The 27,531-nt window shown below is 46.6% G+C and overlaps 1 protein-coding gene across 1 annotated transcript in view; it reads left to right on the top strand.

Moving 5' to 3' along the window:
- The first annotated feature begins 2,051 nt into the window (after positions 1-2,051).
- The window catches only part of ahr1b (aryl hydrocarbon receptor 1b), a 287,517-nt gene continuing 262,037 nt past the window's right edge, over positions 2,052-27,531 (top strand). The window contains exons 1-2 of the mRNA XM_070876056.1: positions 2,052-2,280; positions 2,995-3,182. Of these exons, the coding sequence (XP_070732157.1) occupies positions 2,240-2,280; positions 2,995-3,182 (229 nt within the window). The 5' untranslated portion in view covers positions 2,052-2,239. The remainder of the gene's footprint in view (positions 2,281-2,994; positions 3,183-27,531) is intronic.

Below are 27,531 nucleotides of genomic sequence, written 5' to 3'. Positions count from 1 at the left end.
GGCAATCTCCGGGTACAGTGAATGATACAGAGGAGGCGAGCTCTGGGTAGAGTGAATGATACAGTGGAGGCGAGCTTAGGGCAGAGAGAGTGATACAGTGGAGGCAAGCTCCGGGTACAGTGAATGATACAGTGGAGGCGAGCTCTGGGCACAGTGAATCATACAGTGGAGGCGAGCTCTGGGTACAGAGGTTGACACAATGGAGGCAAGCTCTGGGTACAGTAAATGATGCAGTGGATCATGCTCTGGGTACAGAGAGTGATACAGTGGAGGCAAGCTCCGGGCACAGTGAATGATACAGTGGAGGCGAGCTTTGGGTACAGAGAGTGATACAGTGGAGGCAAGCTCCGGGTACAGTGAATGATACAGTGGAGGCAAGCTCTGGGTACAGTGAATGATACAGTGGAGGCGAGCTTAGGGTACAGAGAGTGATACAGTGGAGGCAAGCTCCGGGTACAGTGAATGATACAGTGGAGGCGAGCTCTGGGCACAGTGAATCATATAGTGGAGGCGAGTTCTGGGTACAGAGATTGATACATTGGATACAAGCTCTGGGTACAGTAAATGATGCAGTGGAGCGTGCTCTGGGTACAGAGATTGATACAGTGGCGGCGAGCTCTGGGTACAATGAATGATACATCAGAGGTGAGCTCTGAGTGCAGTGAATGAAACAGTGGAGGCGAGCACTGGGTACAGAATGTGATGCAGTGGCAGCGAGCTGTGGATAAAGTGAGTGATGCAGTGGAGGCGCGCTTTGGGTACAGTGAGCGATACACTGGAGACGACCTCTTGGTACAATGAGTGATACAGTCGAGGCGAGCTCTGGGTATTGTGAATGATACAGTAGAGGTGAGCTCTGGGTACAGAGAGTGATACAGTGGTGGGGAGCTCTTGGTACAGTGAATGATAGAGTGGAGGCAAGCTCTGGGTACAGTGAATGATACAATGGAGGCGAGCTCTGGGTACAATGAATGATACAGTGGAGGCAAGCTCTGGGTACACTGAATGATACAGTGGAGGCGAGCTCTGGGTACAGTGATTGATACAGTGGAGGCGAGCTCTGGGTACAGTGAGTGATACCATTGAGGCGAGGTCTGAGTACAGTGAATGATACAGTGGAGGCGAGCTCTGGGTATATAGATTGATACAATGGAGACTACCTCTGGGTACATAGACTGATACAGTGGCGGTGAGCTCTGCGTACAGTGAATGATGCAGTGGAGGCCAGCTCTGGGTACAGTGAAAGATACAGTGGAGGTGCGCTCTGGGTACAGTGAATGATACAGTGGAAGCGAGCTCTGCGTATAGAGAGTGATACAGTGGAGGCGAGCTCTGGGTACAGAGAGAGATAGCATGGAGGCGATGTCTGGGTACAGTGAATGAAATATTGGAGGCGAGCTCTGGGTACAGAGAGTGATACAATGGAGGCGATCTCTGGAAACAGAGAGTGATACAATGGAGGCGAGCTCTGGGTACAGAGAGAGATACAGTGGAGGCGAGCTCTGTGTACAGTGAATGATACAGTGGAGATGCGCTCTGGGTACAGTGAATGATACAGTGGAGGCGAGCTCTGCGTATAGAGAGTGATACAGTGGAGGCGAGCTCTGGGTACAGAGAGAGATACAGTGGAGGCGAGCTCTGTGTACAGTGAATGATACAGCCGAGGCGATCTCTGTATACACAGAGTGATACAGTGAAGGCGAGCTCTGGGTACAGTGAATGATACAGTGCCGGCGAGCTCTGGGTAAAGTGAATGATACAGTGGAGGTGAGCTCTGGGTACAGAGAGAGAGATACAGTGGAAGCGAGCTCAGTATACAGTGAAATATACAGTGCAGGCGAGCTCTGGGTAAAGTGAATGATACAGCGGAGGCGAGCTCCGGGTACAGTGAATGATGCAGTGTAGACGAGCTTTGGGTACAGAGATTTATACAGTGTCAGGCGAGCTCTGGGTACAGAGAGTGATACAGTGGAGGCGCGCCGCTGTCCGCTGTTAGCGCAGTGCACGAGGCGCACTCCCGCCGACTGGCTGTCGAGGCGGAGCTGTGCTGAGCGGAGCCGCAGACCCGGGACAGCGGAGCAGCTTCACCGGTTTGAAGTGTCGTCCGGCGGGGAGCGGCAGCCCCCGGGATTGAGGCTGTTCGGAGCTGGCGGAGCAGCGAGTGAAAGCTGCACACATGTAGGTGGGGGAGCGAGAGGGCGGCGGGGCAGCGGGCTGGGCCCTTGGAGCAGCTGCCGCAATGTACGCGGGACGGAAGAGGAGGAAGCCTGTGCAAAGAACGTGAGTAGAACTTGGCAAAGAGGGTGACTGCAACCTGTGGCGGCGGGGGTTAATGCACACTGGCGGGGAGAGGGTTAATGCACACTGGCAGGGAGGGTGTTAATGCACACTGGTGGGGAGAGGGTTAATGCACACTGGCAGGGAGGGTGTTAATGCACACTGGCGGGGAGGGTGTTTAATGCACACTGGCAGAGGGTTAATGTACACTGGCAGGGAAGGGGGTTAGTGCACACTGGCGGGCAGAGGGTTAATGGACACTGACAGAGGATTAATGCACACTGGCGGGGAAGGGGGTTAATGCACACTGGTGGATAGGGGGTTGATGCACACTGGTGGGGAGGGGTTTAATTCAAACTGGCAGAGGGTTAATGCGCACTGGTGGGGAGGGGGTTAATGCACACTGTGACCGGGCGGGGGGGGGTTAATGCATAATGTGGCCGGGCTGGGGTGGGTTAATGCACACTGGCGGGGAGAGGGGTTACTGCACACTGTAGCTGGTCCGGGGTGGGGCGGGGGTTAACGCACACTGGCCAGGCCGGTGGAGGGTGGGGGGGGGCGGTTAATGCACAATTTGGCTGGGCCTGGGGGGGGTTAATGCAAACTGTGGCATGGCGTTTAACCACACTGAACGAGTGCAGTCTTCAGGCAAGTTGGGAGCTGGCTGTCGGTCTGTGTTATACAGGTGCACTGATCTATTGTTGTGCTTGTTGTCAGAGTGAAGCCTGTGCTGGCTGATGGAGTCAAATCCAACCCTTCCAAGAGGCACCGTGACCGGTTAAACTCCGAATTGGACCGCCTGGCTGGCCTGCTACCTTTCGCCGAAGATGTGACCTCGAGCCTGGACAAACTCTCCATCCTCCGCCTCAGCGTCAGCTATTTGCGATCCAAGACTTTCTTCCGGGGTAAGTTAAAAGGGTGGAAGATGGCCTTCCGGTGCAGCGTGTCCCCGGGTGGGCAATGGGGCGGGGAGACCACCGGCGCTACAGAGACTGCGGGTGGCATGTGTTGACTTTGCGATGCAGGTGTGAATGGAGCGGGCAGCTGGAGTTAGAGGGAGTTCTCGGCACTGCACACAAACACTAAATATATATATATATCTTTTTATACGAATGTTTTCCTACATAACAACAGTGACTGCACTTCAAAAGTACTTCATTGGCTTTGGGGTGTCCCGAGGTAGTGAAACGCAGTTTTTCCTTTCCTTTCTCCCAGCCTGTGCCAGTAACTATACTTTGAGCTTTGCTCCATCTGTAACAACGGCTGTTTGTTCGCACATATCACAGGTCCTGGCAGGCATGTTGGGCCATCTTTTGGAAGAGCTGCAATGTCTCCATATTAAATAGTGTCCCTTTTTTAATAAAGAACAATGTTACATTTGAGCAGTCACACTGGGTATTTGAGCTATTTTTGTATAGATTCATAATTTGGAATTTTTTTTTTAGTGGTGGTGTGGGGAAGAACTGCCTTCTAGAGAAACACACAATCCGAATGTATTATTTTTGCAACATGTTTGTTTTCTTTAATGGCAAGGAATCGGTGGGTGGCAGGAGAAAGTGAATTCTGTTTAAAACATATTGGGGTCGATTGGGTAACCGTGGATTTGGGTTCTTCACTCTTCATCTCATTGTACCCAAGTGGATGGTTTGATTTGATTTGACATTCTTGCTCATTCGAGCTTAAACTTGGTATTCCTACTTTCACTGATGTGGTGTAAGAATGAAAGAAATACTTGCATTTATATAGATGACCACCGGACGTCTCAAAACGCTTTACAGCCAATTAAGTACTTTTGGAGTGTAGTTACTATTGTAATGAATGGACAACTATTGAAAATAGTGCATCTCCTTTCACTGATGCTAAAAAATACATCCACAGTTTGTTTAAATATTTATATAAAATATGCTAATCAGGCCAGAGTAACATTGAGTCAAATTAATCAGGGAGCTGGAAATCAGTTCATCACTTGTATTTGCTCTGCTACTGAAAGTCAAATTGAGAAGATTTGGAGGAGTGAATCTTGCCACCACTAATCCACCGAATGCTGGCGAATACATATTTTCGATCTTGCCTGGATACTTAGTTTCTGTTCAGCTGGCGCACTGCAGGGTTTTTCTTCCCTATGGTATGCATTAATAATTTAAACAAGTGCTATTTAAAGAATTTATAAAATTTAAATCCTTTTTTTGATTGCCTGTATAAGATGAGGGAGGAAGTTCAGGAAACCTGTTTTTTTTTTAAAAATACATTTTTGGATGTATTGAAGTCTAAAAGAAATTCTGTGGTGAATTAAATATCTTCAGTTTGTGTCTTGTTTTGGATTTGTAAGGGCAGCAATGCTAACAAATTGCCGGAATGAAGAGTTCCCCATTTACTGCCTTCATGCTCATTAAGACTGACAGATTTGTTTTTAACCATAACATTGTGTCTGGCGGATAGAAGTGGAATTTAAATAATTGAAATAATCCTCCCAAGTGTTTGTGATGTATCTGTGGATGGGAGGCATTGTGCATTTTGCTAGTAATTACACTTATTTTCCAACAAGGTGGATTGATTGCTTGCGTTCGGATAGATAAATAATTCTAACCAGCGGAGCATCACGAAGATGCAGAGCTGAATGGGTTTACTAACCCTGACGTTTTAATAGGCAACAGGGCAGAAATAGATCACATGCCCTTTATTCCTTCTGCCCTCGTGCCAATGTTATTTCTTTGTAAGCATAACACCTCCCTCCCAAAATCAGTCTGTTCTTCTCTCGATATGGTAAATATCATGCAGAGACCTGGTTTCTTTTTAAGTAAGTGATGGAATGCAATTCCAAAAATGCCGACTAAAGTCCTGGATAATAAAGGTGGAAATTTGCTTATTTTCCCGTGTAAACGCGGGGCTTGGATTATAGGGAATAACTGCCCTTTTATTACAGGCAAGGGTACCGGTTTTCCGTTTCCATAGACAAACAGACGCAATCACAGACTGTAATCTCCAAAACACTTGTGCAAATCCGAGAATCCCGTGAAATAAAAACAGAATTAGACTCAGTCAGTCATCAGTGGCTTTGGTATTCACTTGTTAACAAGTCTGAACAAAAGTTCACCAGTTGCAAGCTCCACATTAGCGTAATGTAAATTTGATGTACAATTCCCCATTAATTTAACTGTGGCAGCATTTAATGACTCTGTTTAATGGAATCTGTTGAGGAAGTGACACAAGTTTCAAAACTCGGAAGTGTATATGCACCACAGTACAGGAAATCATTAAAAGCTGAAAACTGGAAAGTCTGGGACTCGCATACTAGCTTGTGAACTCTCCCAGGGAGAAGGTAATTGTGAATTACTGTATTACTATTCACATTACCCTCCATAATTTTGAGCTTGTTGAAAACACTGCTGCCTGTATCCTAACTCGCACCAAGTCCCATTCACCCATCACCCGTGTGCTCGATAACCTACATTGACTCCCGGTTCCAGAAATGCCTCTTTCCTTCACCTCCACCCCTCCGCCAAGGCCACGTGGCCCATGCACGCACTCTCCTTTGACGGCGCTCTTTTCAAACACACGAGCGGCTTCCATTCGATACAGGGCGGCTCCACGCAAAAAGAAAAGGATTGAGAGAAAGTTTTGTGCTACCTCGGCCCAAGCAATGCCGGACTAATGTCCCACGCCCAACTCCGGTTTTACTACCCTGGAAGAGAAGTTATAACTCCCACGATTTTATTTAGTCGATAAAAGCGGCGAGTGGTTTATGAACGTGAACGTGGTTTGGGGCTGGATCAAAAAAAAGTTAAAGATAAATCCTACTGTAAAAGTCAGTGATGCGTAAAGGAACTTGTCACAGTGTTCGAATGGTGTCCAACAGTAAGAACCTGAATTCACTGCGCATGCACAGTCTTTGTATAGCTGAGACTATTCTACTCATCTCAATATACAGGGGAAACTATTGATCTTTATGCCATAAACATCAGTAGTCTCCCCTGTATATAGATGGGACAAACCAACTGGCAGACCCCTGAAATCTTCTCGCGGACCCCCGGTTGAGAACCCCTGCTGTAGAGCGTGTGCATATACGTGTGTGTCTGTGAGTGTGTTGTAAAGGCAGAATTGAGTTTGGTTATATTGACTGCCATGAATGAATAGTCTGTCAACACTCCTGGGGCAGGATTTTCAGCTTTTGCGATTTCGGAGTGTTAATTGCGACGGGGCATTAAAAATAGCGCCTAAAAATAGTTTGCAGTTTCGGCAAAAATGTAAGGTAGAGGAGCGTTGGCGTTAACTCAGGCGTTGCACAGTGTGTCTGCGCTGAAACTTGCGGCAGTAAAGAAGTTTCATTGTTGCTCAGTGCCCTGCAACATAACGTTGTATATTGTATGGTTTTAGGAGGAGGAGTTTTTTTTGATTTTGTTGCAGTAAAAAATATGAATCATCATTTGCTATTGGTGTCTTGTGCATTATTCCAACGTTCTCTGGAGATGTGCCTTTATCTGCCATTACATTGCCCTTACAGCTTCAGTGAAAATATTTAATGGGGTCATCACTAGTTCGTCAGCATATCATACTCATGCTATTGCCGGGCGGCGTCAAGCTAGAAGAAGGGCTCTTGGCCATGTCGGGCCATGGATGAGGAGAGGCCGAAGACATCCAGGGAGGCGGCCTCACCCCCCACGGGTTTACAGGCACCAGCGCTCATACCTCCAGCTCTCTGAGGAGCAGTGTGCGAGAAGGATGCACTTCCGAAAGGAAGTGCCCAGTATTAGCTCCATCCCTCAGTTTCCTCCACTTAAGAGAGCCGGTCCATTACGATCTGGAGACATGTGACTCTTGGTCTGGCAGCATCTTCATGCTGCCTCCCCTGTGGATGGGGTGGTTATCCAATGGGTGCCTCGCCAGGCTCCTCTTCGTCGTCGTCGTCCTCCTCCTAAGGTGGGCATGCAATCCCTACTGGTAATGCTTGACCACTCATGATGGCCAAGTTGTGCAGCATGCATCACACCACAATGAATTCAGATACCTGTTAAAGGGAGTATTGAAGACTGCCTGCAGAGCGGTCCAGACATCAGTCTGCATGTAGGAAATGGCATATATCTGTCAGCACTTCCTTTCGGAGGCGCAGCCTTCTCACACACTGCTCCTCAGAGAGCTGGAGGTATGAGCGCTGGTGCCTGTAAACCCGTGGGGGGTGAGGCCTTCTCCCCGGATGTCTTCGGCCTCTCCTCATCCGTGGGCCAACATGGCCAAGGGCCCTTTTTCTAGCTTGACGCCGCCTGGCTGGCAATAGCATGGAGCATGATACGCTGACGAACTACTTATGTCCCCATTAAATTTTCTCACTGAAGTTGTAAGTGCACTGTAAAGGCAGATAAAAGTGAAGTTTGCAAGTTGGAGCTTCACACAGTGTTATGTGCTCGTTTCTCGATTCTGAGGGACTGCCTATGATGATGATGATGATATGTGCGCAACCGTTGTAGTCAGTGTGACCTGTGATGTAGGATCCCCATCCCTCCATTTAAAAATGCTGCCAATACCGCCTGCCGTACCCTGAGACCGCCTGTTTTTTTCAGGCGTTTCCTGCGGCGGGCATTAAGTGAGGCATTCGGCCGAAAGGTCCATCCTTGCAGGACGATTGATGTCATAATCACGGGTCAAAACAAAGGGCGGGCGGTACGTTTTTGCGCCAGCGCAAAACCATTGCCCAAACTTCAGCCCGGCCGCTAAATCCTGGACGCCCCATTTCATGCCCTGAAACAGCATTTATCGCTCCACCGGGGCACGAAACGAGATGCAAAATAGCAGAAAATCCAGCTCCTAGAATCCCACAGGCAGAATGGCCACCTTGGGTTAAAGTACTAGAGAGTTGTTGGCACTGCAGATCAGCAGGAGTAGGTGACTTTAGGAGAGCAGAGGGGAAAGTCATATTCGGTGATCTGGCTGACACATGACAACATTTAAATACTGAGTGACAATTTGTTAGGACAACTTAAGTTCTCCAGCATATGCAAAGAAAGAAATCAAGAACTTGAATTTTCACGACCTCAGGTCATCCCAATGTGCTTTACAGTCAATGACGTACTTTTGAAGTGCAGACACCATTGTAATGTAGGAAACTTGGCAGCCAATTTGCGCACAGCAAGGTCCAACAAACAGCAATGTCATAATGACCAGATCATCTGTTGGTTGAGGGATAAATATTGGCCAGGACATCAGGGAGAACTCCCTTGCTTTTATTTGAAATATTGGCCTGAGAGCAATTACGTCCACTTCAGAGGGCAGACAGGGCCTTGGATTAACGTCTTTTCCAAAAGATGGCACCTCTGACAGTGCAGCACTCCCTCAGCACTGCACTGGAGTGTCAGCCCAGATTTTGTGCTCAAGTCTTTCAAGTGGGACTTCAACTCGTGACCTTCTGACTCAGAGGCTACCAACAGGCCAGGGTAGCCTTAAGGAAGAGTTCATAGAGTGTATCCGGGATAGTTTCCTTGAACAGTATGTTGCGGAATCAACCAGGGAGCATGCTATCTTAGATCTGGTACTGTGTAATGAGACAGGATTAATAAACGATCTCCTAGTAAAGGATCCTCTAGGAATGAGTGACCATAACATGATTGAATTTCAAATTCAGTTGGAGGGTGAGAAAGTGTCCTAAGCTTAAACAAAGGAGACTATAAAGGTATGAAGGCAGAGTTGGCTAAAGTGGACTGGGAAAATATATTAAAGAATGGAATGGTTGATGAGCAGTGGCAGACATTTAAGGAGATATTTTATAACTCTCAACATAAATATATCCTAATGAGAAGGAAAGGCTATAAAAGGGATAACCATCTGTGGCTAACTAAGGAAATAAGGGAAGGTATCAAATTGAAAACAAGGGCAATAAATGTGGCCAAGACTAGTGGGAGGCCAGAGGATTGGGAAACTTTTAAAAGTCAGCAAAGAACGACTAATAAAATAATAAAGAGAGTGAAGATAGATTATGAAAGTAAACCAGCACGAAATATAAAAACTGATAAGAGTTTCTACAAGTACATAAAAGGGAAAAGAGTGGCTAAAGTAAATGTTGGTCCCTTAGAGGATGAGACTAGGGAATTAATAATGGGGAACAGGAAAATGGCAGAGACTTTGAACAAATATTTTGTATCAGTCTTCACGGTAGAAGACACGAAAAATATCCTAACAGTGGATAATCATGGGGCTATAGGGAGGGAGGAACTTAACACAATCACTATCGCTAAAGAAGTAGTACTCGGTAAAATAATGGGACTAAAGGCGGACAAGTCTCCTGGACCTTATGGCTTGCATCCCAGGATCTTAAAAGAAGTGGCTGCAGAGATAGTGGATGCATTGGTTGCAATCTACCAAAATTCCCTGGATTCTGGGGAGGTCCCAGCGGATTGGAAAACCATAAATGTAAGGCCCCTATTTAAAAAAAGGAGGCAGATAGAAAGCAGGACACTATAGACTAACATCTGTCATTGGGAAAATGCTGGAGTCCATTATTAAGGAAGCAGTAGCAGGACATTTGGAAAAGCATGATTCAATCAAGCAGAGTCAGCATGATTTTATGAAAGGGAAATCATGTATGACAAATTTGCTAGAGTTCTTTGAGGATGTAACGATCAGGGTGGCTAAGGGGGAACCAGTGGATGTGGTGTATTTGGATTTCCAGAAGAAATTGGATAAGATGCCTCATGAAGCCATTTGGAGCGTGGGCAGGAACATCGGCGGGGCCCAGGCACAGGAGCGGGAAGGTCGGGGCGGATGAGCAGCGAGAATTTGTGGCGTAGATGCGGCAAGAGATCGTGGCGTAGGAATGGCGAGAGATGGTGGCGGAGGTGCGGCAAATGAGGAGCCGAGGGCCCAGGGGCAGCATGGGCCAGCCCACACTGCGATATGCGCTAGGCCTGTGCAGCAGAGCATGTCTCCAGTCGTCCTGGTTAACCCTTGCCGCTGGATAAAGGTCGAGCTTTGTCCAGCCTGTGTGATGGCTGGTGTGCAACGGTCACCATACATTAAAAAAATTCACGCACAGTCATTTTCCACACCCCCAATTGGAGTTCAGGACTGGAACATCGGGTCCTTCATTGAAACACCTGTGAACTCGTGGAAGCAAGTCACCCTCGTTCAAGGAACCGCCTCTGATGATGACATAAAAGGTTACTGCACAAAAGATAAATGTTCATGGGGTTGGGGGTAATATATTAGCATGGATAGAGGATTGGCTAACTAACAGAAAACAGAGTGTCGGAATCAATGGGTCATTTTCCGGTTGGCAAACAGTGACTGGGGTGCCGCAGGGATAGGTGCTGGGTCTTCAATTATTTACAATCTATATTAATGACTTGAATGGAGGGACCGAGCGTAATGTAGCTAAGTTTGCTGATGATACAAAGATGGGTGGGAAAGCAAATTGTGAGGAGGACACACAAAATCTGCAAAGGGATATAGACAGGCTAAGTGAGTGGGCAAAAATTTGGCAGGTGGTGTATATTGTGAGAAAATGTGAGGTTATCCATTTTGGCAGAAATAATAGAAAAATTGCCAAGTGCTGTAGTAGAGAGCGACCTGGGGTCCTTGTGCATGAAACACAAAAGGTTAGTAAAAATGGGCCCAAATTTCCGCTCCCTGTAAAAACGGCACACCTCCATAAGGTGCACCGACTTTCTGGAATTAAAAAGGGCGCCGAAAACTTACCTTGTGATTCTCCGAGCTCCTCAGGACGTCTTCGGCTTCGGCGTAGTGCAGCACAAGGGGTGGGGGGGCGGAGCCAGGTCCCGGCACTGAAAATAGTGCCGGGACCTCTGCACATGCGCGCTAGAGTGTGTGCTCATGTGCAGTAGCTCCTCGCAGCCCGAATCTCTGCAGGCTAAGTGAAGTTATAGTAAAGGTATAGGTTCTTCTCGTATGGAGTTCTTTTTTAACTTTTGGTAGAATCGTTGAATGCAGAAATGTGCGAATTCACATGAGTGAAATGTATAAAAACTGGCAGTTTGTAATGAGATGTGGAATGGTTAGGGTTTGATCGGCCTGAAATACTGAGCTCAGAACTGTAAAGCGTTTTGAGTCCCTGAACATCGTAAGTGTGGTTGAAGTACTATCTGTTATGTGTATATTTAAGTACCATTGCATGTATACTATTTGCCTGATCTATGAATGCTTGACCTCAACATTTCAAGAACATTATTGAGTTTTGAAGAATTGATAAAACATCTAATCGTAAATAAATTAAGTGTGTTATACTCAGGATGTTCAGCCTCCCCCGCCCCACCCCCCCGCCCAGCGTTCAGCCTCCCCTCCCCCTTCCCATTCAGCCTCCCCCCCCCTCCCATTCAGCCTCCCCACCTCTCTCCCGTTCAGCTCCTCCCCCCCTTCCTTCCCTCCCTCCTTCCCTCTCCCCCCCTTCCTCCCCCCCTTCCTTCCCCTCTCCTTCCTTCCCCTCTCCTTCCTTCCCCTCTCCCTCCCTCCCCTCTCCCTCCCTCCTTCCCTCCCTCCTTCCCTCCCTCCTTCCCTCCCTCCTTCCCTCCCTCCTTCCTTCCCTCCTTCCCTCCCTCCTTCCCTCCCTCCTTCCCTCCCACCCCCTCTCCCCCCACCCCCTATCAGAAACACAGAGAGACACTGACAGAGAGAGAGAGACATGGACAGAAACACAGAGAGGCTGACAGAAACACCTTCCCTTCACATAAAGCTAGGACTTATTTTTTATTTGTTCTTGATTGGTTGCTTATTACTTTGGTCTTGGTGCTTTAGGTGCAGGGTTCCTTCTACTTTTTATTTGTTAATTATTTGCTTATTACTTTTAGTGCTTAGTGCTTTAAATGTACTTATGCTTCTTTAATGTAGTTGTGAAAATCCTCTAACTTTCGGCCCCCCCCGGTTGATGTTGATGTGTCTGCCTCAGCCGGGAGCCTACATTTGCTTATTTATAAAAAGAGAAACAACTGTCCTCACTCAGCAGATATAAGGCAAAATATCATCGCAAGAGGTTTTAGGCCATTTTAAGTGATGTGTTTAATGCTTTAGTCCTTTGTGTTTAATGCCACCCACCCCCACCCCCCCCCCCCGCCTCCCCAGTCCCTGGCTGTGCCTGCACTGAACTTAACTCTAGGTAAGGTTTTTCAGAACTTACAAAAGTGGACACTTACTCCATTCGAAGTTAGTTTGGAGTAAGTTTTCGCTGCCTAAACTTGCAAGACAGGCCTAAGTGATTGGACACACCCCCTTTTGGAAAAAAAAAACTGAACTAAAACAAAACTAAACTAACTCACAAGAACTGGAACAAACTAAATGCCGAGAATTGCGATTTCTAAGATACTCCAAAGTAAACTAGTTGCTGGAGCAACTCCACCCGAAACTTGGGCCCGTATGCAGGTAACAGCAAGTAATCAGGAAGGCAAATGGAATGTTGGCCTTTCTTGCAAGGGGGATAGAGTATAAGCCCTGCTACAACAGTACAGGGTATTGGTGAGGTCACACCTGGAGTACTGAGTGCAGTTTTGGTCTCCGTATTTAAGGAAGGATATACAGGTTCAACCTCCCAAATCCGGAAACCTTGGGAACGAGGCCATTCCGGATTTCTGGTATTTCCGGATTTCAGAACGGATTTCCGACATCCAGGGCCGAGGTTCAGGTATTTCTGGATTTCGGAACCCTTGGAACAGCGGTACCTGTCCCCTAAATAAAACAAATGGCAGCAACATTGGAGAATGACAGAATATACTTCACATTAATTTTTATTTTGCACAAAGTGCAATGTCACGGTGGAACATGGGGAGCACAGGGACCGAAATCTACTGCTGCCTGGAGTAATAGCAAGCAACTGTCAGACGATGCAATATGGCGTTAAAACTGCCCTGAGCAACTTTTATTCAATGAATCTGGACCATTTTATTAAATGCATTCCGTGTACCAGAACATTCTGTAAACTGCTTTGGCATTTTGAGCAACTGAGATGACTGTCTGGACAACTGCATCTTTCGTATGAGTGAGCTGGGACTACAAAGCTAATATTTTTCCACCTGCTATATTGGGCTAGAAATTCCATTCTTGGTCATTTTTGGCGGTATTTTTCCGCCAAATCGCTGCAAAAGAATTGCTGTTCAGAGAAGGTTCACTAGGTTGATTCGGAGATGAGGTGGTTGACTTATGAAGATAGGTTGAGTAAGTTGGGCCTGTACACATTGGAGTTCAGAAGAATGAGAGGTGAACTTATCGAAACAGAAGATAATGAGGGGGCACAACAAGGTGGATGCAGAGAGGATATTTCCATTCATAGGGGAAACTAGAACTAGGGGGCATAGTCTCAGAATAAGGGGCCGGCCATTTAAAACTGAGATGAGGAAGAATTTCTTCTCTCAGAGGGTTGTAAATCTGTGGAATTCTCTGTCCCAGAGAGCTGTGGGGGCTAGGCCATTGAATATATTTAAGGCGGAGATAGATCGATTTTTGGGAATAAAGGGTTATGGGAAGTGGAGTCCATGATCAGATCAGCCATGATCTTAAGGGGCCAAATGGCCTACTCCTGCTCCGATTTCTTATGTTCTTATGTAACTGAACTGCGGCTGACACAATGTAAGTCAAGGTGATGTGAAATAATTGTTTTTTTTTCAAAGATTGTTCAGACAGGGTGTGGACATCGTAACGTAATGACTGTGCTCATTTAAATTTGGTGACTGCTTGTTGTCCTGAGTTAGCTTGTTGTAAACCAGTCACGGAACAAGAGGAGAGAGTGTGGTGGGCAGCAGAAATTGTTGGTGCAGTTTGTATACCAAAAATGAGTTTTGACTTTTGGTGAGAAGAGAATGTCCTGGTGGTGTTAAATACTGCAATATAAACATTTCAAAGCATTTTCCCTCCCATACTGTGCTTTTGGTACAGTCTGATACTTTAGCACAAAGAGCTAGAAATGTGAGTTTTAGTGATTTCGCCCATTTTTAGGTGATAATTGTGGCGGAATTCCGTTTTTACTGCCGGGGTATCGCTATCGCTGGATGTCACAAAATTCGGCAAACGGTGACCAGCGATAGCGGTAAATCCGGCCTTGCATGACTGAATTTGTGCACCGGAGTTGAAATTTAATATCGAAAACCTGACCACCTGTGCATGCGCAAATTTTTTTATTTGTCGATTTTTTTTTTTTCCCCCCGATTTTTTGTTTTCTTCCCGCGATTCTGGTCAGCTGTCAGGATGCGCCCGCGAATCTGCAGTACATCCAGGGCTGACTCAACAATTTTTCACAGAGCAGCCACGATGGAAGGAGACTTCAGCAGGCAGAGAGCCAAGAATTTTACTTTTGAGACAAACGAGGCCCTCCTTGTGCACATTAGATGGGGGGATTTTAATAGGGGGGGGTGCCAGTAAACCCCTCCCAGCTGTTCTAAGGCATTTGTGGACCAGCGTGGCTGTGGTGATTTCCTCAGTGGACGATATCAAGAGGATCCAGAAGCAGTGTTGCTAAAGGTTCAATGACCATTGCAGGGTCGTTGGAGAAAGTAATATTTTTATTCATGCACTCCTTCATTACTTAAATTGTAAATCTGACACATGTTGATATAGGTAGCTTAGTGTTGCATCTTATTTGCCATGAATGATTGTTATACATTAGTAAGACTGCTTTTTGACTTCTTAAAAGATGTTTCTGCACTTTGATGTCTTCCTCATGAACCACGTGCAATTATCAGGACCATTAAACAGAGAATGTATTAAATGCACACAGTATGGTATAAGTGCTTTGATGGCTATCTGTGTGTGCGACGAGCAGAAGGGCCGTCTGGTAACCATTCCAATTGTCATCTTTGCGGGGAAAGTTGTCGTACAACAGCTGGGAGCAGCGGTGCACAGACGGCGGTCCGCCCCATACACTGCCATTAATGGACCTGGAGGAGCAGCTTTGAGCAGTGTCTCAGGGAGGTCAACTACCCATGGGGGTGCTGATTCCCTGTTCGAAACTGAGGGAAAGACCTGCAAAATCCCCAGGCCGGGTTGGGGCAATGTGATGCAGTGTCTGTGGACTAGGGTTGGGGCAATGTGATGCAGTGTCTGTGGGCCAGTCCTTCAGCTGAGCCTGTGTTATGTGATCTTCCTCATGTCACCCTGTCCCCTCTTCTGCTGCTAACCACTCGTCTGTTGTTATCTATTTCCAGATGAGAAGGTGCCACATCCCCCAATGGAAGCCTCCACCTCAGCCCATCATGTGACGGTGGAGGAGGGGGATGAGGAAGGCACTGAGGACGGATAAGCTCCATGGGAGGAGGAAACTCATGAATCTATTCTGGGGGGGGATGGGGGGGTCGATGCACTCGACACCTCTTTTAGCTGCGGCCAGTAGCTCTAACAAGGAAGAAACATTCTCGGGCTTTGACCAATCCGAAGCCCCGGGTACAAGTGGCGTGCAGCAACGCACTCCCAGGTCAAATCTCGTATGCCGTCTCTCCAGAGGGTGAGTCGGCAAAGTTGCTCTGTTAACAGACAGGCAGACGCACACCTGGACATGGTGGGACTGTCCAGGGAGAGCATCCAGCTCAACTGACTGCTCCTGGAGGTCATGGGTGGTTTTCCTGCAAGTATTGCGGCACTATCCGCGGACATGAGGGAGGGCATGTCGCAGATTGTTGCTGCGACCCGCGAGGCTATCCATGCCCACGCCCTATTGATGGTCTCGACCTTTGGCACTGCAGTCCCCAGTGTCACAGCACCCAGACCCACATCACCTGTGAGTGGTGAGACTGAGCAAGAGCCTTGCCCCTCAGAAGCCGGGCCTTCCATACCCCGAGCTTCTCCAGGGAATCCACACGTCTCCATTGTCTATCCCCCTTTTACAGCAGGACTCTGGCTGCGTTGCTGCACAACATCTTGGTAACACCTTGTGTACGATCATGATGTGAGGGGGGAGGATGGGCCGCAGGTAAAAGACGTTCAGTGCAGGGGCTGTTGTTCTTTCGTTGTTTTGTTGCTGTTTTTTGATACTTTATAAAAGTTTGCCAATTCACAATAATGTTTAATAAATTTTGTTCCACTTTTGAGATGTTTAAATTTTATTCAATTTAAATCTTAATCCAGTTACAATGTTTACCAAGTTACTATATGTTTAATACATTATTTTGTTCACCTTAACTATTCATGTCTAATGTCTCATTTGCAGAATAAGAGGGGGAATAGTCAACATGGTGGGATAGAGTGGGCAGGCAACGGTGAAACGTGCCGTTCATTGTTCAAACAAAGCGATAAATTATGAGCTGCTGATGTAAGGCTATTGTAGTGGTGAAAGCTCCACGAGGCCTCCCCTGTGGTGATGGTGGGAATGGTGGTGGCACAGGTTCATCACCAGGCTCCTCGTCCTCCCCCTCATCGTCCTCCTCCTCCTCCCCTCTCTCCCGAGATGGCCCTGCAGTCCCCAGTGACAAATCCTGTCCTCTCATGATGGATACGCTGTGTAGCATGCAGCACACCACAATTAACTCAGAGACCTGCTGAGGGGAGTATTGCAGGCAGCCTCCAGAGTGGTCCAGGCATCGACAAGTCCAATTGTCTTTTCGACGATGTTGCGTGTGGCTATATGGCTGTCATTATAGCATGCTCGGCTTGTGTCTGAGGGTCTGAGCCAGGTGGCGAGGCCGTAGCCTTTGTCCCCCAGTATCCAGCTTTGGCATTGTGGTTGACGCTCGAACAGATATGAGACAGTGCTCACATGCAAGATAAAAACACGGATGCTCCCTGGAAATTGGGCATTTACTGCCATGATGGCTGAGTATGGTCGCAGATGATCTGTATGTTCAGGGAGTGGGAATCCCTTTCCGTTTCGGTCAACCTCTGGATCCACTAAAGGTGCTCGCAAGGCGATGTATGTACAGTCAATGGCAGCCTGAATTTTGGGGAAGCCAGCAATTCGTGCAAAACCTATAGCCCTCATTCTGTGCCTCCTTGGTCATTGGGTACTTTATAAAGTCATACAGTGCAGTGGTCACCTGGCAATTGCAGCGAACTGGGAAAGTCGTCACTAGAATCCTCCTCAACCGTCTTCTCCCTGTGGCTGAGGAGCTCCTCCCGGAGTCACAGTGCGGATTTCGTCCCCTACGGGGCACAACGGACGTGATTTTTATAGCGCGACAGCTGCAAGAAAAATGCATGGAACAGCACCAGCCCTTATACATGGCCTTCGACCTTACAAAGGCCTTTGACACTGTCAACCGCGAGGGTCTATGGAGCATCCTCCTGCGTTTCGGATGCTCCCAAAAGTTCTTCACCATTCTCCGCCTGCTCAACGATGACATGCCGGCCGTGATCCTTACCAAAGGATCCATCACAGACCCAATCCACGTCCGGACTGGGGCCAAACAGGGCTGCGTCATCGCACCAACCCTCTTCTCAATTTTCCTCGCTGCCATGCTCCACCTCACACTCAACAACTCCCCGCTGGAGTGGAACTAAACTACAGAAGCAGTGGGAACCTGTTCAATCTTCGTCGTCTCCAGGCCAGGTCCAAGACCACCCCAACCTCTGTCGTCGAGCTATTGTACGTGGCCGATGCCTGTGTCTGCGCACAGACAGAGACTGAACTCCAAGTCATAGTCAGTGTATTCACTGAGGCATAGGAAAGCATGGGCCTTACACTAAACATCCATAAGACAAAGGTCCTCCACCAACCTATCCCTGCCGCACAGCACTGCCCCCCAGTCATCAGGATCCATGGCGCGGCCCTGGACAACATGGACCATTTCCCATACCTCGGGAGCCTCTTGTCAACAAGAGCAGACATTGATGACGAGATTCAACACTGCCTCCAGTGCGCCAGTGCAGCCTTCGGCTGCCTGAGGAAAAGAGTGTTTGAAGACCAGGCCCTCAAATCTGCCACCAAGCTCATGGTTTACAGGGATGTAGTAATACCCACCCTCCTATATGGCTCAGAGACATGGACCATGTACAGTAGACACCTCAAGTCACTGGAGAAATACCACCAACGATGTCTCCGCAAGATCCTACAACTCCCCTGGGAGGACAGACACACCAACGTTAGTGTCCTCGACCAGGCCAACATCCCCAGCATTGAAGCACTGACCACACTTGATCAGCTCCGCTGGGCAGGCCACATTGTTTGCATGCCTGACACGAGACTCTCAAAGCAAACGCTCTACTCGAAACTCCTTCGCGGCAAACGAGCCAAAGGTGGGCAGAGGAAACGTTAAAAGGACACCCTCAAACCCTCCCTGATAAAGTGCAACATTCCCACTGACATCTGGGAGTCCCTGGCCAAAGACCGCCCTAAGTGGGGGAAGTGCATCCGGGAGGACGGTGAGCACCTCGAGTCTTATCGCCGAGAGCATGCAGAAATCAAGCGCAGGCAGCGGAAAGAGCGTGCGGCAAACCTATCCCACCCACCCTTCCCTCAACGACTATCTGTCCCACCTGTGACAGGGACTGTGGTTCTCATATTGGACTGTTCAGCCACCTTAGGACTCATATTTGGAATGGAAGCAAGTCTTCCTCGATTCCGAGGGACTGCCTATGATGATGATGGAGCATATATGCCCCCTGCTGATGCCTGAAAGGAACCAGGGGCATAGAAAGCTGATGCTGCTGGTAGGCTGTAGGTCTGCCTTTATGAGCTGGCATATCTTTCGGAAACGCAGCCTTCGAATGCACTGTGCCTCAGACGGCTGTTGGTACGAACGCTGTTCCCTGTAAACTTGTGAAAGGTAAGGCCTCCTCCCCATATGTCTGCGAGCTCTTCGATTAAGCTCAAAATGCTTTTGAATAAGCCGCCTTCCAGCTCGATGCTGCATAGACAAGGCAGCCAGGAGTAATGGCAGAGATATTATAGCCCCCATTCTTTTAAATGTCTTTAAATATTCTTAAAATGAACTATAAACTCACATAAAGCTCACTGTGTAAAACACAGTCTTCCCTCCAAAAACTTTTATGCAATGAATTTTTGCTCCGTTTTTCAAGATTGCGCCGTTAGCGCGACCGCTCCTTGGATCTGACCTGGTAAGACTTGATTTTTTAGGGCGGGCGGTAAAAATGGCGCTATCGGCGAATTTTCCGCCCCCGGCGACAGCGCAGCATTGCACGCCGATTGACATCATAAAATCGTCTTTAAAAAAAAATATGCTGGTAATTTTTAGCGATGTCGCAAAACCGCTGCCGAATTTTCTGTTCGAGCGCTAAATTTTGTGCGTCTCACTTAGCGCCAAAAAAATTACTCTTTCCGCTTCGCCATGGCACATTACGGTGCAAACATGCCGAATTTCTACCCAGTGAGGTGCTGTATGTTAATCACTGGTATTTTTCCCCACTCTCTTCACAGCATCGCAATGGGCCTGGGTTGCTTGCAGTGATGGACTTTCCTGTACTGCTCCAGATAGTGCAAGTTACTGCAGCCGCAGCAAAATGTTCCTGCTTCACCAGTATGCGATTGATATTGTTACAGCAGATCACAATCTAGGGATGGCAACGGTCTCTTAGTGGACCTTATCTGTTGGAAGACCAAAGCCTATTACATTTCTGATCTACAACCTTCAATACGAGTAGAGGCCTTCACTTTTTCTATCTGGGCTGAATTGGGCTTCAGAGGTGAAAAGGCAATTCTTCAGAACATCTACTGCTTCATACCTTTCAATAATTGTGGTGAGAATGTGGAACTCGCTATCACGATGTGGTTGAGGCGAATAGCATAGATGATTTTAGGAGAAGCTAGATAAGCACATGAGGGAGAAAGTAAGAGAAGGATATGCTGATATGGTGAGATGAAGAGGGGTAGGAGGAGGAGGCTTGTGTGGAGTACAAGTACACCAGTACAGATCAGTTGGGCCGAATGACCTGTTTCTGTGCTGTGGACTCTGTGATTCCATAGTAGCCAAACTTAGACATGGTACTCCAAGGCTTTTATAATAAGAACATAAGAAATAGGAGCAGGAGTAGGCCATTCGGCTCCTCGAACCTGCTCTGCCATTCAATAAGATCATGGCTGATCTACCTTAACTCCATTTTCCTGCACTGTCCCCATATCCCTTGATTTCCTTAATATTCCTGAACATACTCAATGACTGAGCCTCCATAGCCCTCTCTGGTAGAGAATTCCAAAAATTCACCTCCCTCGAGTGAAGACTTTTCCCCTCATCTCAGTTCTAAATGGCCGTCCCCTTATTCTGAGACTGACCCCTGGTTCTATACTCCTTAGCCAGGGGAAACATCCTCCCTTTATCTATCCTGTCAAGCCCTGTAAGAATTTTGTATGTTTCAATGAGATCACCTCTCATACTTCGAAACTCCTGAGAATATAGGCTGAGTCTACTCAATCTCTCATAGGCCAATCCCCTCCATTCTAGCAATCAGTCTGGTGAACCTTAGTTGCATTCACGCTATGACACTTCTCGGGTGTGTGCCCCATAGATATGCTGAGGTATTCCAATGTTTATCACATACAAGACTCCCTCTTACTGAATGGTATTCCAACAATACATATTCACATTTGCTGTATAATTGCTCCATTTCCTAATGCATGAGGTGGAAAGCTTATCAAACCCTTCAACCACAGGGTGGTATCAGAGGGTAGAAGATAGTTAATATTGTATCATTGTTCAAGTGTCAAAAATGAAATTCTGGGAAGTGCAGACATATCCCCCTATAGGGGGGGTGGGGGAAACGATGGATGAACTAGAGAGCCTTTTTATAAATGGAGTCATGGTAATAAAGGTAGTTTATGGCAGTGGTAGGGTGTAGTGGCCAAAAGGAAGACTGGGTTGGGAAAAGAATCAAACATACTGATTGTCCTCATCTTTTGCTAATAATAATGGACTCATCTGTACACTGGGTATATTTGTTGTATCATCATTCTTGTCACTGCTCATAACTCCTGTCAGTTGCTATTGCTGTAAATTAAAAGGAAAAACAGTGGTGGAAAAATAGTGATAATAGCAAACAGTCGCAGGGTTTTGGGTTTCATGGTATTTTGAAGTATTTTAAAAATCTGATTTATAACCTGTGGTATTTTCAACGGGTATTAAAAAGAACTGGCGGGGGGGTTGTTGTGATTGAGCAGGTGGCTTGTGAGAGGAATTTGAATGTTTTTTTCTAACTTCTGGGTGATGGTTTGTTGAAATTGCTCTTGGATGGCTGAGGGTAAACCCAGAGTTCATACTACGGGTAATTTGCAAGGGACTTTTCGAAATATGTTTGCACACTACATGCGAGGGGTGGTGTAGGAGGCATGCTGGTAAATGGGGTTATGTTATCGTTCAGTGACTTGAGCAGTCTGAACATTACAAGCTGGACGTTGCCCATGTGCTACCAAAATCAAATGCTGTCAGAACTGACTATCAGTATATACTTTAAAGATGAATTCCCTCCACCACCAGGGCACTGCGATTGCAATGTGTACCATCTACAAGATGCACTGCAACAACTTGCCAAGGCTTCTTCGACAGCACCTCCCAAACCGGTGACCTCGACCACCGAGAAGGAAACACCGCCACCTGCAAGGCACTGTGGGTGTACTTTCACCACATGGACTGCACCGGTTCAAGAAGGTGGCTCACCATCACCTTCTCCAGGGCAATTAGGGATGGGCAATAAATGCTGGTCTTGCCAGCAATGCCCACATCCTGTGAATGAATTAAAAATAACTTAAAAAAACAAGTAAAGGGGAGGCTTATGATATCATTGTCCAATTATGATTTTGTTTCAGTGTCATGGCGGTAGGAATGTATTGATGATCGTGGTGGTTAACAATTAATTGCTATTTGGGTTGCAGTGCAGAATATTGGAGCGCCCACATGTTGCTACCACAGAGGGGGCTGGGGTGGTGGTAGGAGGGGGCGGGGTGGTAATTATGGTGTTGCAACCATGGTTTATCACCTTTTCCTGCACTGGTGTGGGGAGGTGCTGAGTGGTCTTAATGTTTTTAAAAAGCAAAAATCTTTAGGAAATGGAGCATGTTCAAGTTTATGCAGCCCCAAACTCACTTGGTTAGTTTATTGACATGTTCCGAATTGAAAACAGCATGGCATTAGTAGAGTGGAAAGATAGCTAATTTTGTATCAGTGTTCAAGTGTCAAGAGGGAAGTTCTGGGAAGTGCAGATAATTCCCACTGGAGAAAGGTTATAAATTAAGCCATTTAGAAGAGAGACAGAGCAATAAATCTAGCCAACATGGATCACTTTGATTCAATAGATCAAGAGACAAATAAGGAATAACCAGGTTCCATAATCTGTTGGAATAGGCTGGTACCATCAAACTCTGCAAAGACCCAACAAAAGAATGGAGTGTGGTGGGTCATCAACATTTAGGGCTGAAAAAACAGAAAGAGCACACTGTACTCTGTATCCATCACTCACCTGTACTCTGTCTCCATCACTCACTCTCCTGTATTCTGTATCCATCACTCACTCTCCTGTATTGTGTATCCATCTACACTCACCTGTACATCATCATAGGCAGTCCCTCGAAATCGAGGAAGACTTGCTTCCACTCTAAAAGTGAGTTCTCAGGTGACTGCAGTCCAATACGGGAATGATAGTCTCTGTCACAGATGGGGCAGACAGTGGTTGAAGGAAAGGGTGGGTGGGGAGCCTGGTTTCCGCATGCTCTTTCCGCTGCTTGTGCTTGTTTTCTGCATGCTCTCGGCGACGACACTTGAGGTGCTCGGCGCCCTCCCGGATGCTCTTCCTCCACTTAGGGCGGTCTTGGGCCAGAGATTCCCAAGTGCTGGTGGGGATGTTGCACTTTATCAAGGAGGCTTTGACGGTGTCCTTGAAACGCTTCCTCTGCCCACCTGGGGCTCGCTTGCCGTGCAGGAATTCCGAGTAGAGTGCTTGCTTTGGGAGTCGCGTGTCGGGCAAGTGAACAATGTGGCCCTACCAACGGAGCTGGTCGAGTGTGGTCAGTGCTTCGATGCTGGGGATGTTGGCCTGATCGAGAACACTGACGTTGGTGCGTCTGTCCTCCCAGTGGATTTGCAGGATCTTGTGGAGGTAGCGCTGGTAGTATTTCTCCAGTGCTTTGAGGTGTTTACTGTATATGGTCCACATCTCTGAACCATATAGGAGGGGGTGGGTATCTACTGCCCTGTAGACCATAAGCTTCGTGCCAGATTTGAGATCCTGGCTCACTGGAGACAGTGTTGGGACCTCATCGTCGATGTCTGCCCTTGCTGACAGTAAGCTCCTGAGGTATGGAAAATGGTCCACGTTGTCCAAGGCCGTGCCGTGGATTTTGATGATCGGGGGTAGTGCTATGAGGCAGGGTCAGGTTGGTGGAGGGCCTTTGTCTTACGGATGTTTAGTGTAAGGCCCATGCTTTCGTACTCTGTACCTATACTCTGTATCCATCACTCACCTGTACTCTGTATCCATCACTCACCTGTACTCTGTATTCACCACTTGCTCACCTTCGTGATATGTCTGTTTCTCTTAGAATTGTGTTTAATTTGTGTTTGAAAATGTACACATTTTTTCTGTAACAGATTATTTCGCAGTTGCAATCTTGGTTGAATCCAGATGAAAGTTGGAAGACCGTTTAGATTTGTAATAATAATTCCATACTTAATAAAAGAAAATGTCACATGCAAACCCCCCGGCACAACTGAATACGTATATAACACTTTGTACTGCTATTTGGTTTAGCAGGTAAAATTTATACTAAAGATTTCAAAGGATAAATATGTATCTCCTAATTCTGTAAGTGGATAGTATTTAAGTGCAGAGACTAATGTAAGATAAGTATTAATATTTGTGGGTGGGTAGAAGTTTGGAGCCCACAGAGTTTCAGGATGTTGTCGTGAAGGATCTGAGGAGAGCTCGGGTTGTGGAGTACTTGTAGGGCAGGTTAACTCCTTTAATTTTTCTCACTATCTAAATGGTTAAACCCAAATACCTCAGTTCTTTATATCCTTTGGGTTTTAACTGTTAGCGCCAACCATCCCCATTTATTTAACATTTCCCAGTGGGGGTTATTCAAGAAAGCAGTCGAAGAGGCTCAGTGGCTTTTTCCTGTTCCTAAACATTATTTTTCTTTGCATTTTGCATATTAAAAAGATTAAATTTGATTAAATATAATTATTAATGCATGATTTCAAAGGAATCAGTTTTAAGTGTAATGTAGCCAACTGGTAGTTTTAATTCTTTTTAAAGTATAATAGCAGTTATATTTATCCTGGTTTAAGTGAGTCCAGATGGTACAAGGCAAGGAATCAGAACATTAAATATTTTCACTCTTGTGCATGGCTCCTCTGTGAGAAGGCCAAGTATTTGCTTGACTTGCAAAGGGTACTTTGGCTTTTTGCTACGGGCATCCACACAAAATCTTCACCTTTATGGACTGTGTTGTTGAAGCCCAGATGCCGTGACTATGATTCCAGGAGTAGAAGCTGGGTACGATTTAGTTTATATTGTTGGCTGCCTTAAAGTGAATCTTGAACAAAATGTATTTCAGCAAAACTGGAGTACATTCGCGCATCCAGCAGTGTTTTATGTACACGGTCAAGTCAACAAAGTCAGCCACTGTAGATGCTTAATACAGATGTGAGCATTGTTATTTTACACGGGTTTCTGTACACAAAGGTCTGTGCAGTTTTCACTGCGGCTTGGTAAAATAAAAAAAAACCTTTGTTTTGCTGCTGTTTCACAAGAACATTGACCTCATTGGATTTTTTCCAAAATAAAATAATCCAATGTTTAATGCAGGCATTTCCCCACAGAATAACGTCAAAATAGACACCTGGAGGATGGGACGTTCTGAAACAGACTGAATCCTTATGGCTAGTCGGAGAATGATCCCTCGCTACCACCCTCTTTCTTCCTTGCCCCCCCCCCCCCAAATGAACTCGGCCCCATCATTGCTGGCCTGTGCTGAGATACAAGTTCTATATGCCTTGGCAGCCTCCTGCTACCTCACTCAAGTTGCTATTCTTCGTCTGTGTGAGTGTAGAGAGTGAAATGTTCAACCATTGTGTGCATCACAATCCTGTTCTCACCCATTGTCTATCAACATGTACTTTTCAGCAGGAATCAGTGGGTAGAAATCATATAAAAGCTGATTGACTCTCCCTCAGCGCCCCTCCCCTCCAACCACCCCACCCCCCAAAATAAAATTACATCGGGTCTGCAGCAGAGAAACAGGCCATTTGGCCCAACAGGGTATGCCAGTGTCTATGCTCCACATGAGCCTCCTCCCACCCTTCTTCATCTCACCCCCTCAGCATATCCTTCTATTACTTTCTCCCTCATGTTTATCTAGCTTCCCCTTAAATGCATTTATGCTATTCGACTCAACTACTCGCTGTGGTAGTGAGTTCCACATTCTCGCTACTATAATTATCGAAAGATATGAAGCAGAAGATGTTCTGAAGCATTGCAGTTTTCACCTCTGAAGTCCACACTCCAATCCAGCTCAGTAAGAAAAGTGAAGGCGGCCTCTCGTATTGAAAGTTGTAGGTCAGAAATGTAATGGGCTTTGGTCATCCATGCGATAAAGTCAATTATTAATTGAATTATGCAGAACTGCCCCCTCCTGGGATGGACAGAGGGTTTTACCCAATGTCTGGGGTATCTGGGCTGCAGCAACTTAGTGTATAGCAACATGGATTGTCTGTAGATGTCTGCACTCGGAGACAACCAATTCCTCCTAGGAAAGGGATGGGCCATCAGGGTAGCTTTTGATGGATAATGAAGTGTACACTTGAGTTACAATGCAATAAGTATTATGAATTTGGTAAATCTTCATAGCCTGCAGAATACAGAAATATAAATCTAATGGAGATTGCATGGCATCTTATTGTCTCGATGTTATAGGGGCTGTGATCTGGTTTGTTGATTCAGCCCCTATAGTGGGGTGCAGTGATGCTGTACAGGTTACTTGTGCACAGTGCAGTAATGAGCCTGTGTTTGTGAATGTTTTCTGTCCACTGGTGTGCTGGATGAGGGAGTGCTGTCATCACATCTACCAAAACAAGTTGCCAAGAATCCTTTAATTTGAACATCAGTTTTGCAGTGTTTTTGTTTTAAATCATGTGTCAAATAAGATGGATGGCTTGGAGCTCGACAATGCAAAGGCTGGATTACCACCAAGAGATAGTGTCATCACCGCAGATGCTGGCTAGGAGTTATTGAACCTAACAATGATTAACATGCATATAGACAGTAACACCAGATGCTGGCTGGAAGGAATCACCAAGTCGGACAGTGCGAGCGAGCTAGATTAACATCAATAGAGAAACGGGGAAGATTTTCCTCCCGGCTGTATTTGTGGTAGAACTTTGTGCGCAGGATTTCTGCCTGTCGATTTCCTGGGGTCAAGAATGTTTCTGTTGCATATCTCACCCATCTTGGATGGTGGTGGGGGGGGGGGGGGGGAATGGCTATGGGTTCGGCAGAACTTTAATTTTTCAAACAATAATATTTTTTCCCCCTAGTCTCCTTCGCCAAGTGTAATCAATAGCTTTGTGAATGATTACACTGGGGAAGGTGGCCCTTTAAATTTTTAATTCCTCTGTGACTTTTCAGCAACCCTGGATGTCAGAGGTGCCTGGTGTTCTGAGCATCCAGCGTTGCTAGAATGCCGATGACAGAAGTATATTGTATGTCGGATATGCAGTTTGCCTTCTATCCAGGCAGATTTATTTTATGCCCGACATTACTTCAGGTGGAAACCCGCTGGAAATGGCATCCGGTGAGGGGGAGCTGTGGAATTGGCGTAACTGAAGCAAAATTTGGTGCCACAGTTCGTAACCTCGGGTGCTGCCTGGCACGAGTTACAAAGCTGAGCACCTCTAGTCTCGTCGCTGAGAGCATGCAGAAAACAAGCGCAGACAGCGGAAGGAGCGTGCGGCAAACCAGACTCCCCACCTACCCTTTCCTCCAATGACTGTCCCACCTGCGACAGAGACTGTAATTCCCGTATTGGAATGTTCATTTACCTGAGAACTCACTTTTGGAGTGGAAGCAAGTCTTTCTCGACTTCAAGGTACTGCTTATGATGATGACAAAGCTGACAGCTATGAGGGAGGTGGATTAGCATCAGTTGAGATGCAGTAACGAAGATGAGGTCTTATGTACCATGAGTCTTAGTAACTTGCCACATTCTACTTCTGTAAGGGCGTCATCAATGTTGACGAAAGAAAAACGTTCAATCCTTTCCCTGTTAGAAAAAAGTAAGAAAAATTGTAAAAGTGTAATGATTACACAGTGACTACTCCACATGGTAAATATTAAGCCTGTGTTAGAGTGATGATGGAAAGTTTGTATTTACCCCAGTTGGAAGCACTGACATCTGTTTGC

This window comes from Pristiophorus japonicus, chromosome 3, assembly GCF_044704955.1.
Source record: "Pristiophorus japonicus isolate sPriJap1 chromosome 3, sPriJap1.hap1, whole genome shotgun sequence".
Lineage (NCBI taxonomy): Eukaryota > Metazoa > Chordata > Chondrichthyes > Pristiophoridae > Pristiophorus > Pristiophorus japonicus.
The sequence above is the reverse complement of the archived record's forward strand: the minus strand, read 5'-3'. Positions and strand labels throughout refer to the sequence as shown.